The 12,856-nt window shown below is 38.0% G+C and overlaps 1 protein-coding gene across 1 annotated transcript; it reads right to left on the bottom strand.

Annotated features, from left to right (window-relative positions):
* Positions 1-4,331: 4,331 nt before the first annotated feature.
* Positions 4,332-10,949, bottom strand: LOC131786507 (zinc finger CCHC domain-containing protein 24). Its single transcript, XM_059103559.2, has 3 exons — positions 10,736-10,949; positions 9,247-9,519; positions 4,332-6,381 (listed from the first exon to the last, which is right to left on the bottom strand). The coding sequence occupies exons 1-3, from the start codon at positions 10,820-10,822 to the stop codon at positions 6,097-6,099; spliced, it is 645 nt and encodes a 214-aa protein (XP_058959542.1). The 5' UTR covers positions 10,823-10,949; the 3' UTR covers positions 4,332-6,096.
* Positions 10,950-12,856: the final 1,907 nt, after the last annotated feature.

The raw sequence follows: 12,856 nt of genomic DNA, 5'->3' as shown, positions 1-12,856 counted from the left end.
TGTCGCTGATTAGAGAAAGCCAATAGAGGAGGGAGGCAATACAGAGAAATAGCTCACATAACAAACGAGGAATCATTCCAATTGTCCTTGGTAACATCACCAATACGTTTTTTTTTTTTTTAATTTTCTTTTTTAACACACCCCTGTTAAAATATCGCAAACATTTACCCCCACAAATTAAAGGACTATTTTAGAACAAAGTTTACCGATGTTACTCATTTTAGACCGACGCGTATTTATTCAGGTATTTCCTACTAGACGGGCCATATCGTTTGATGGTGTCTATCTTTAAATGAACTCTATCATCTGATCATGGCAATCAATTTAAACCAATCAGGATCACAGAAAAAACCGGCCCAACGCTGCCATGTAAATAGAAACATGTTTACGCAAGTTCGTCAAATCCTCGTCAAATCCGTCAAATCCTCGATCAATAGGGGACAATACTCAGTATGATATTTCCAAATTCAGAAAAGAATATTCAAATTAGATTAAAGAGGTGATCTATATAAGTGTCTCTATAACGTGTGATATTGCTTACAGGGTTTTGAAATTTTAACATTTTTTCGCAAATCGTGGATACATCCTTTTGATCCTTTGCAAGTTCGTCTTTGGTATCTTGTTCAATCGCTAACAAAAAGAAAATACCCAAACGAAGGACATTCAATCAAATAATGTTGGAGTTCTGAACGTAAACATTACCCGAAACAATGACACTAGTTACCAGGCCCTAAGAACGCGGTCACATTGATTGGACGCAGCCGAAACGGAAAATTTGAATTCTAATTTCGGGGCGAAAACGTGGTAGAATCGGAAATCTGTTTTGGATTAGTTGTTTACATAAACACGTTAACTTTCACAAATATTAAGGCTTTATATGATCTCGGTTCCAAATAAATGCATATGAAGCAACTATTGGCAGGAGAACAACTGCTGATCAGGCCCTAGCGCACATAACTCGTTTCCATCAAATCAACTTTCTCCACCCCTAGACAAGAGAAAGTTCATCCAACATTCTTGCAGACCTAAGATATGGGGGAAACGGGGTAACCAAAGGGTTCACACGCTTGACCCTCAAGTAAAACGGCTCTGGGATCAGACCAGGATGGGTCTCATGACGTTGTCGTGAATATATAACAGAGAGAGTATACTTCTCTGACCTTTGTACTGCGAGCTTTTGCTTTCACGCTTTAATTCGTCACTGTGTCGTATAAAACCCACATTTTGTGAACATTGTTGGCATCCAACAAAGTTGATAAAATTTGCTCAAGTGTGACTTGACCACAAATCAAAGCATGACAGTATTATTCCTGGTACCATATAGGACGCATTACACCGTTCTTCCGACTAAGACATTTTTGTACATTATTTTAGGTTTATGTCCATTGCATGGCCCGTTAGTCCAGAAACCACATAATCATTATTTTACACGTAAACTAAAAGAAGCAACTTGACTTGAGTGTTCTAAAACTTCTACTCTGGACGCTGCCATTTTGAAAACCTGGCCGTAACCACAGCCTTGGTTATTGCGAAAATTAAGCCAATATCTTCGACAAAAATGCCTCTTTGTGTAGTTCTACATCGCTAAAAGAGATCCTAAAGAGACGGAAAAAAGAGGGTCGAAATTTTGTTTCGTCACGAGTAAGCGGTCACTGCCCAGTTTTATAAAGGTCGAATAAAACTATCCAGCGGATAAATCGCTATCCGGTCAATAAGTGATAGCAAAGCATATAGCGTTAACCATCGTTTAGAGGTTATCTAGTGGATAACATTATCTAACCTTTGAACAACCGAGGCCAGGCTGATAAGCAAGATGGCTTAGTCGTCTCACACATTCGACAACATCTTCAAACGGTTAGGATACTCGTTGAAATCTGAAATGGGAGTTTTATAATGACATATTTTCTTTGAAATGGTGTAGATAGAAATTGTATGTTTTCTGAACATAATTCGCCTTGAACATCTGTTACTGTTCCATGCGTCTGGTCGATAGAACAGACCCCAGATCAAAATGTGGTAAGAACAAAATGTTGGCACACGAAGTGCAGCTGAGAGTGTTAAAGAAATGAAAAAAGGCGAGTGCATTGTTGAGTTATATAAGCACGCGGGAATTTTTAAGAACACGAGAGAAGTGCGAAGAAGTACGAGCCGAAGGTAAGTGATTCTCAAACTTCTCGAGTGTTCTTAAAAATCCCCAAGTGCTTATATAATTCAACAATGCTCGAGGAACAAGTTTTTATTTCTTTTATAAAACTAATCAAAACCATAACAAAATTCTCGAACGTGATTGATCATCAACAGCCCGATTTGAGCACTGATAGGACAGTATGAGCGTCATGCTTGTAATTGCCGGATAGTGTAATAGGACAGTTAACACGTCATGCCTGTGTAAGTGGATAGAACGCGTCATGCGCGCACGCTGTTGTCCCGCATTCCGCCGAGTTAACTGTTGTTGTTGCTTTTCTTTAAAATGAAAACGCATAACCGATGTCTAGTTTCTTTCTCAAATTTTGTCACTCGTATGATTACTGACCGAATTGGACTCCACTCGGTCTTATTACCATTATGTATCGTAAATTGTGCGCGCTCGTACCGATGACGTAGGCTGCGTGCATTATATCTCAACAGTGCACTAGTGTGACATATGGCGCGTGCTTTATGGAAATATAATAAACCCATTCTGACCAATCACGTCGCGCACATTTCTCTAAACATTTATAACGAGTTTTATGAAATGTTCAGCACTTCTCCGCACTTCTCTCGTGCTCTTAAAAATTCCCGCGCGCTTATATAACTCAACAATGCACTCGGCGCGTTTCTATTTCTTTAATAATGCACTTATAACGTTTTGACGTCTAGAACTATGATATATGACTGTGTATACCTGTGGCAACATGGAATCTATTAGCTTTACATGGTTAAAAAAGCAAAATAATGTTAACCAATAGATCATCAGTGAGAACCAGTAAAAACGCGTATAAGGTCAGAATATCATATGAATCTCGAAGGAGACAAAAATAATCCTAAAAAAACATAATGATGATATCCATAACGCACGCATATATATCATGTTTATATTGTAATATTTCCATGACTCGCAGCTAACCTCCCACCTGTACCATAACTGTGGCGATGAATCTGACTGAAATACGGAAACGTAATGTATTACCCAGACCTCCCACGGCCAAATGGTGTAACGCTTTGGTATCCTTCGAATATTGGTACCCCTACGCAGGATTACCCATTGTTCTTCGCCCACCATGTAATCCTGTCATCGGCTATGCCAGGGCCCTCGAATATTCCTGAGTCCAGAAGATAAATAAATGTTGCTAAAACTCCAGGAAGACAGATTTCCATTTCCTTCGCATAGAATTCTTGAAACTCGACAGACATTTTTGACTTGTTGGACTCATTAGCGAAATAGCATTATTCACGCGACGTGGAGATCTACAGACATTGTAAGGAAAGCTAGAAAAAGTGGTGAGATTCGTTCCCTTAAGAAGACAAATGTACAAATATCGTTTGTGCGTTGTATATGTTTCTCTCCAACAGGAAAAAAGAAATACTTTTTTCCTGTCGTCTAAAAAGTTCTGTCTATTCTGTTTCTTTGTCTGAGTCGCTTAGTTCAGAACTTTGCCACCTTATTTGCGTCAATCTACTCTATTGGACAGAAATGTTCCCCTCAACTGCTGACGATTGAAGAAGTGTTAAAATTTTTAGCATGATTTGTATTTTCTCTGTTTTAATATATCCTCTTTCACAGTCTCACGTGATTAGCCGCGACTATAGTCAGGAGCCCATCAAAGGTACATTTGAGCCACATAAGTACGCATTGCAGACCTTTTGTGTTAAAAAAGTGTGTTCGAAAATAATCACGAAGAGCTAACTGTAGGGAGGGGGGTTCAATTTAATACTTTGGGAAAACACTAGAAGAATGTCAGGGAGAGTGAGTACTGAGAAAAGGTGAATTTCGCGGTACAAAGGAGAGATTTTGGATAAGTGGAAAAAGCCCCTCTCCCTCATTTCATTGAAGTCCACTCGATAGAGGCAAGAAGTACTGTCCAAAATAAAACAGAAAGGGACAGGACATGATTTACCACCCTGGTGGAGGGGGGGGGTGGGGGTTCGAGGATTTTGCTTTACCTGATCCACCCCCTCACTGGCAGTCAATTTTCTAAAGCCCCCCCCCTTCATACTTTGATGACAACGACTGACCTCCACTCCGTTCCCCCTGAAAACCATGTGATACCTCCCCCCCCCCCCTCCCAGGGGCGATAATAATGGCTGGTGCCCTATCATTGTATTTCACACGATCGATAACTACAACCATGTTGACGAAAGTTCCCACAAGTTTATTAAACAGTTTTTCCACCAAATAATAACATAATATTTTCTCACTTGTTTTTTTTTTGGTCTAAATTGTGCCTCGTCGTTGACAAAAGAAGCAAATAACACTAAATTCTCCTCAGTTGTCCTAGCGTACGCAATAATTGACAATATATCTCCGAGTTTCTCTTGATGATCTCTTATATCAACACACTATCACTCTACACTATAACGTGTATAGTATTAATTAAAAACTTTATCAGAACGCTTTCAAATGACCTAGAAGTATATTGTAAAGATATAATAAGTAACATTTTCGAAATCTCTGTGCTTCTTTGTTTAAAATAGTAGCCAGTTAAGCGCGAGGTAAGAAGCAAATGTTGATTTTTCCGTCCCATTCGTCGATTGTGAATGTAACTCGAGAATTTTAAAATAATGCATGCTTTCCTCTGCTTTAAAAGAGCTCTTTACGATTGAGTGTCGTAAACCCAAAACCAAAGTAATCGCAACGGCCAATCAGATGAAAGGAAAGTACTTTTAAGAGTCAATGAGAATTCAAAGCAAAAACAGTCATGCTACCCAAAGCGCGGGAAAACGCGGGCCATCCTGTTGTTAGTTTTGCTCCTAATTGGTTGAGAGGATGGTGCGGGTTTTCTGAACCAATCATAGAGAGGGAAAGAGGAACCTATGAGGTCCTGGATTCTTTTCGACACCCCATTGAAAACTTCTCTAATGGAAAACCATTGAAAAATTCCTCTGTATTTCATACTCATAAAGGCAAACGAAACCCTTTAAACTATAACTAATTTTAAATGTACATACTCAGCATAAAAGCCAATGGTATCTTTTGAGAGAAATACAATAACATTTCTGCAAAAAACCTGATATCCGGAATTAACGATTACTTACAATCACAGCAATATCAACAAAACCACTTGAATCTAAAGATAATTTTTTTATGTAGAAAATATTACTCCCTCGGTGTAAATGCAATAAATGAATACAACTCCAGTTCGTCATATCTTTCATTTGTTTGAAAATAAATTTCTGAGTAGCTGAAAATAACCTCGCAAAAAAGTTTTCATCTATTATTTTTTATATAGAAATAAAACAAACATTTTGTTGTGTTGGTAAAGTATATACCAAAATTCCAATTTCCTTTAAATTTCCTGGCATTAAAAAAAAAACGATTTTGTGTTTGTTAGGAACATGTCAAACGTTCACTCGGCCAGCCAAAAAAAAACGTAAATCTGACGCGTCATAAAGTAGAATACTAAATAGAATTTTTTTCTTTATCTAACTATTTTCCTTATTAAAATACTGTATTCTGACGACATTGTACAAAACTCTTCGCGACCATAAAATAAGTATGTGTAAACAGTACTATAGAGTAAGACTTCGTCCCAGTTCAAACCAAGCAAGCGAAATAATTTACAATGATTTAGATAAGTTAAAAAAGGATCTCATTTACTGCAATTTGGTCTCCCTTTCAAGTGGAGTAGATGTCGACAATATTTTCAAAATTAAGGCGCGTATGATTTCAATGAGAACAGAGAGATCACATCAAATGATGTAATACTCCCGGTTCATCAGAGATAATCACGGCTGCATGGCAGCTGGTGATGTGGTCTTCACAGAAGACAATCTAAAAAGGCTATCAAAATCACTCGTTTTCAAAATACTACCTACCCCCACCCCTGAGTAAATCCAAAATTGCCGAGTTTGCCAGTGTTCCTTGAACTTAGGCATCACTAAGAGGGTCTAATTTTCTTAACTCTGTTGAGCCCGGCGACAATAGTAACCGAGGCCCTTGCATTTTTCACAGAGATCTTGAGGATGTTCCTTGGTCTGATCGGATACGTCGAGACCGTCAGGCTTGTCCAGCGGTCTTTGCTTATGCGGATACACATTTATGTAGCACTTAATACACTGTTGCCCAGTATTCGCCCAGCTGTTACCACTCATCCACTTTCGCTTGCACAGAGGACATTTGAATTCTCCAAAACATCGTTTCTTCCCTTGGTATGGAGTGAGGCCCTCTCCCTTTGGTCTAGCCTGAAATTTTTTTAAAAGAGATTTTGAAAAATTAAACCAATAGGCAAAATGATAGAGTTGACGCTTATCTGAATACTCTGAAGAGTTGTGCTGCATTATACAACAAATCTATTCACGACTTGACATGTTTTGACATCATTCCTACATTTGTAAATTTACATGAAATCATTTTATATGCGTGAACCTGCAATCTGCTTTAGTTACAGTGCCCTTGCTGCTTTCAGGGTTACTGAGAACAAAATAATCACGTTAAAGGAAACGATAATTACTTTAACGAAGTTCATTTTTTGCCATTAATTGGAACGAACCAAAACAAATATTATGACAGAAAATACAGATGGAATTCATTGTGTTATTTCCTTTTTGGCTTTTCTCTAATTTCATTCAGAAACGTAAACAATTTTTGAACAATTTAATATCTGGAGAATACACCTTCATTTTTCCATGTGTTACTGATTACGTTTTGTGTTTAAACGCCCGCTTGTCATCAAATCCAAAAAGTTATGTAGTCCTAAATCAAGGAGGGGAAATAAAACAAGTGTAACATCCGCAAAACTTTGTCTTTGAAGTTAGACTTCTGAAAAGCTTGTTTTAATTTCTTTCACTTTTGTTTAGGTAGAAGTAACAAATTGCAAAACACCACCATTAGATTAAAATTCAAAGCATCGTTACGTTTTATGAGAGTCAAATATATATTGTACGTCTCCAGATGTAAGAAAAATTGACCTGTGTAACAACGATGAAATTTACCTAAGAATTTAAGGCTTGATATATATTATTTGTAAATGATAACGAGACGAAATGATCGTGAAACTCAAAGGTTAGTTTGTTGGATCTTTCAGTGTTTACAACGACAGAAAAGTTGACAAGAACAAAACATCCAGAACTGCACTGAAAATTTGATGGGTTTTCCATTCAGAAAAAAACCGTATGAATGTGGCATTTATGCTCCCATATATCATCAAGTCAAAGTGACCGGTCAGTTTAGTCTTGCTATGTATACTCCAATAATTTCAAAAGTTCTGAGAAGCTGGTTTTCTGTTTAGTAAATTTGAGCTGCAAAAAGGGCGCCCATATAGTTAGCCCATATAACTGAATTGACTGTCGCCGGATAACGAAGATTGAAGTTAGAATACTTCAGAGTCGAATTAACAACGACATCACTTTAGGGTTTGCATCATACTTTAGCAAGCTTCCAACTAAGACTCATAAGATATTTTCACCCAAAAAGAACAATATATTCCGACTTAACAAAGCCAAAAAAAGAAATTCTTTCAACCGCCTGGAATTATAAAGTATGAAATCACCTTCGCTTGCAAAGAGTTAACAAGGCTTGACTTCCCAAGAATTGCTCCCGTGAGAATTCAACGTTGACCTTACGAAAACGCAACGGAAATTGTTATTTAATCCAAACACAGTTTTCTTACGGAGAAGCCACACAGATACACATAGTTTTTTCAACTTCAAGCTGAGAAAGCCACAAGGAGCCGGACAAAACAATGTATTTTGATGAATGCAACGTTATACACGCAGGAAAAGGAAATATGCATGGTTTCATTTCACAGCAGTCTAATCTATTTTAACAACTCAAAATAAGTGAAAATTAAAAATACTCAAAGCTGCCGAGTTACAGTGGTTTGGACGTATCAAGCTTCAAACTTCGCACAGTGTTAAAATTCTCTAAGGAATTGCGTCAGAAATGCTTCATTTTCATCTTCGCAAAACACTTTTCGGAAGTTTGTTTGTTTACAAAACTAAACATACGCTGTACTCGGCGAATATATAGTACCAGCAACTGGCTTTTCTGAAAAAAGTATCCGGCGCCATTTTACAAAGTCTACTAAACTGCTTTTTGTGTTCTTTGAAAAGAATGCAGAAAATAATTGAAAAGAAACATTCAATGACTCGTTCCAAAGGTTAAATGAATACATTCAGCTATTTCTAAGAACTGATCGCCAGGTCAATTTGAAAAAGGATCTTTCACCAAAGGTATGCATTTCATCTTCTATGACGAAGTCGGAGTTTACAACAACAACTCCAAACTGCCACCCAAGACGTAGAAGAAAAGCCTTCGCTCTCCACAAACTTTAAACTAAAAATGCTTATGCTACGCTTAAAAGATTGCAGAATACCTAGACGAGAATGTCTCACGTAATTAATAACTTCAAAAGACACGTGATATCGCCGACTAAACTCAGACAAAGTAGAGTTTGACAACAAATTGATATGATTTGAAATTTGCCCCGTGGACTACTTAATCGGCTTATACAGAAGAACTACTGTTGTTTTCGCTTGTCAGGCTGAGTTTTGTAATGGGAAACATATTGTTTTTACAAAGGATTACACAGAAGCAAAATTCATCAATGAGTAAGGTTTGGCGACAGTGCAGTTGACACCGCTGCATTTCAACACACTTTTCATACTTTCTGACTAAAAATTGCTTATAACTCAAAACTTCATAGAAACTTATAAGTATCGTAAAATAAAGAAACTCGTAAGTAAACCTATTGTTGAAAGATTGAGAGTGAAAAAAAAAGTAAGGACCTCGAAACATTACACTGATATACTCCAGCAGAATACAACCGATGCGAGCAACTGACGAAAGGAGATAGTAACTTGAGAAATCTTCCCAGTCAAAGAACGACTATTTATAGTTAACACACTATAAAAGAAAGATAAAAAAGGTAAGCTTATTCAACGCTTTGTCTAATCCGGAAACTCAGTGCATTCTAAGAGCAAACGGCTACAAGGGCAAACCGTGAACTCAAGACAAAAGTCGATTTGTTGACAAAAAAATATCTGACCTGAACTCTCTAAATTTTGATATAAAAGCGTACGTAAAAATTTAATTGAAAATTTACCAACCTGAGGACAGTCTTTGATATAATGGCCCTTGCAGAAGCAAAGGTGACATAAATATCCCTCTGGTGGTCGTTTTGGTCTCTTCTTTTGCCTCTGAAGGAGTAGCGTGTTCTGTAAGCTCACAGCAAGACTTGAAATCTCGTCCTCATCGTCTAAAGACCAAGCTTGTTGCTCGTCGATGTACAAAGGTGAGTCGAGATCGTCGAGATGTTGGTAGAAATCCTCGGACAATATGTCTAGGTCATAATCTTCAACCTTGGCTGATTTGTAGAAATTCTAGAAACGAAAAAACGTGATATTTTCTTAAGGAGATCTGTAAGCACAAATATTTCCGGTGAAACGGGACTTGAAAAACCTCTTTATGTAAAGTTCGCAAATCAAATAATGGTAAAAGAGGGAATTAGAGGAATATAGCAGAACCGCCCAGACGAGAGCAGCCAATTTCCGCGAATTATAATGGTTTCTCACGCAAGATTATCAGGAAAGATAAAAAGTCTTAAACATTAGTAACAGGCATAGCATTCAAATTGGCCCTCCTCGTAAATATATCCATCAATTTTTTTGTCTCAGTATGTTTAGGATCTATTTTTAGACCGATTTGTTCAGGCTGCAACATGTGTTGGCAACCGCGGCGGACGGTATTCTTAGAGGAAAGTGCAACAGCAAGATGATTTATCGGCATTTCACATGGCTTTAAAGGAACAAGACCGTTGTATCTGTCTGCGGCTAAGATAAACCACGTGACATTCAATGACAGTTGTACGCAGAATTGTACAAGCCTAAAGGGCAAGGAATGCAAAAAATTTTACTTAAAAGTAAACCGAGCCGAAGGCGTCTAGCGAATTAAGTCTAAGTACTCTTGATTGTAATGAAACTTTGAACCGAGATCGTTCCGTGAAAAGTAAATTGGCGTGTACATAAGTGCCATGACGCGTATGAAAACAATGAAATGACAATCTTAACACGGAGAATCTGACAAGATCTTTATTATGACTTCCATCAGATGTGTATGTGTATTCATGGAAAAATAGGCAGTAGGCATGGAGGTCGAAGGAGGTCAAAATCATTTCACGAAACGCACTCAGACAGTGAGATCTGAAATCAATCACACGTCGAAATAGTGAGGTTCGTTGTTCGATCGATGATTATAATAAAACGAAAAAACCGCAAGCTCGGAAAAGTGATACGCGTAGGAATCAACGAGTTATCGTACGAAACGTAGTGTCATAAGCTGAATTTCAAGAGCATCTGGCGAATGAAGACTTTTATGTCGATTGTGTGGTAATGAAATGATGAGTCACATCGCAAAAAATCTACAGGGTGCTAAGATCAAAGCGGGCATGCACCTCATGTTCTAGTCTGAATTAATCTTTGTTTATACGCCAACGCAATCTAACTATAGCTAAACTAAAGAAGATTGTGTGAAGAGCAAGTAAAACAACTGTTGTCGAATAGAAGGAGTTATAATTCGAACGGTAAATGGTAAGCTTACCTTTTCGTTCTCGACGTTCGTGAGAAAGTAGTTTTGAAAGCTACTGGCTGGATGTGAAAAGAAAGATGATGAAAGTAAAGTCGACATCCTCGGCGAATATTCTTCTTTGGGACAGGAAGGTCATTTACGCAATTGCAATAGCGGTTCGTGCAGTTAGACTATGAAATAATTTGCCTGACTTTTATACCCAATCGGTCGGGTTCCCCTGAGGCGGCACTTCCGGTAACTTCAGCCAATGAATTGGAGTGTTGTCTGTTTGAGATGTCATCAACACGCGCGCTCACTTACACCAGGAGACACCAAACAGTGCACTGTGAGTCCTCAGCTGGAATTTCAAAGCACAAGCTCGACAAACAAAAGCAACCACACAACCACAAATAAAACACTTCGCCGTAAAAGTCCAACGGAAATCCCTCAAAAGTTGTTTTCAAAAGACCTTACGGAGACCCAAAGTTTTCAGCGCGAAGATTCCATGAGGGCAGTCCATTTCAGTTTGTGCTGATCTCGTTTGAAAGTCGTTAATTGAATTAAAATCTGATAAATTTAACAGATCGTGTGTTTAACAGGGCCATGTCACGTTTCATTTGACTGAAGCATTTGTCGAATTGTTCTGCACTCATTTCAAACGTCTAGTCTTGAGCAATTATTTGCATTGCAAGTATGATATGCGATATTGGTAACCTTGCATGAATACCCGGGGCAAAACAATTCGATTTTCTTAACAGTGGGGGATATTCACAATCCGCTCTTGCGAGATTCTCACTTTATCGCAGAATTAACAGAGGCAAATCAACTAGAAAAGGAAGAACGAACAAAAAGTACTTGTTTTAATAATTTCCTTCCTGAGTATTACTGAAGAAGCTTTGTTTACCTTGCAAGAAGTCTTGCTGTTAAAAGAAAACATAAATTGCATGCAAAATTTTAATGGTACACTCCTTCATGATTAGTCTAGCTCAGCTTCTCAAATTGCACATATTTAGACAGCCATTTAAAGACAAAAAAATCACCCAGACGCAATTCTGCAAATCGACTTAACTACAGTAGTTTTGAATTGCAATGGATTGCCTTCAAGAACCGTGCGATTTGCGGAAACGTTTCAAACTGATGACCTGAATTTTCTCGTTATAGAATGGATTAGTTTTAGTAAAAATGATTTCGGAGAAAGCGCAACAATTCGACGAGTGAAAAAACACCGATTATAACACAGCTTTCACGGAAATGAGCTTTGCATGGGTCCTTGGAAAATACAACTCTGTTATCAGTCAAAACTGCGGCTTTGCTTGGTTAAACAAATCTTTCCCGCGATTAAATACGGTTAGAAACAGCAGATTACTTAGGAAGCACTGCCAGAGGAGAGAAATATTTCTTCAATCTTCCAATCTTTGTAAGCATAATACACCATAAGATGAAAAGGAAAAGAAACTCTCAGGTTTGATCCTGTTTTTATAGATTCGCCTTTTTCATGGTCAAGGCTATTGGCAACCCCGTTTTGGTTCCACGCTAACCGCAAAACCATATGAATTTTCAGTCAATCATTTTCCATTTAAAAACCTGTCTGCCTGGTTTTGGTTTCGATTTGAATCTCATGCCACTCTCGTCGACATTAGAGGAAATCCCCACAGGGTGATAGTGTTAGACTGCTTTGTCACGTGCGTTATTTTTAGAGCGAAAATTTGAAGAAAATTCAATTTAAATATGGCTTGACCCAGTGCCAAAGAACACCCAACCAGAATGAATTACACGATACAATCCCGGAAATTCCCGGAAATTTTTAAACCATGTGATTCTCGGACTACTTAGAAGCATTCATCGGCTTTTTGACTTAAGCATATCATAAGGAATACAAGATTATCTGGCCCAAGACAAATGTTTTCCGCTATTGAGGGGTTGTTCAAACAGTGACATGAGCTAGCTTTGATTGGCGGAGAATCCCGTTTGGATGAACTGAAGAAAAAACAAAAATAAAGTGAAGATAGTCATTTGGAAAATAATAACATGAACATAGAGTCTTCGATGAAATCAATGGCAGCGTTGACAACTGATGATGCCCACAGATTTGTTGCGGTCGAGCTTCTATTTGAGTTTCATCTCTTCGCTATTTTCAACGAGACGAGAATACCT

The sequence above is a fragment of the Pocillopora verrucosa genome, chromosome 3 (genome assembly GCF_036669915.1).
Source record: "Pocillopora verrucosa isolate sample1 chromosome 3, ASM3666991v2, whole genome shotgun sequence".
Lineage (NCBI taxonomy): Eukaryota > Metazoa > Cnidaria > Anthozoa > Scleractinia > Pocilloporidae > Pocillopora > Pocillopora verrucosa.
Note: the sequence above shows the minus strand (reverse complement) of the source record. Positions and strands in the feature narration are given on the sequence as shown.

Coding starts and splice junctions, on each gene's coding strand:
- LOC131786507 (XM_059103559.2), bottom strand. CDS start 10,822: ATGTCGACTTTACTTTCATCATCTTTCTTTTCACATCCAGCCAGTAGC. Junction 9,520..10,735: donor CGAACGTCGAGAACGAAAAG/GTAAGCTTACCA, acceptor TTTCGTTTCTAG/AATTTCTACAAATCAGCCAA. Junction 6,382..9,246: donor ATATCAAAGACTGTCCTCAG/GTTGGTAAATTT, acceptor AAAAAATTTCAG/GCTAGACCAAAGGGAGAGGG.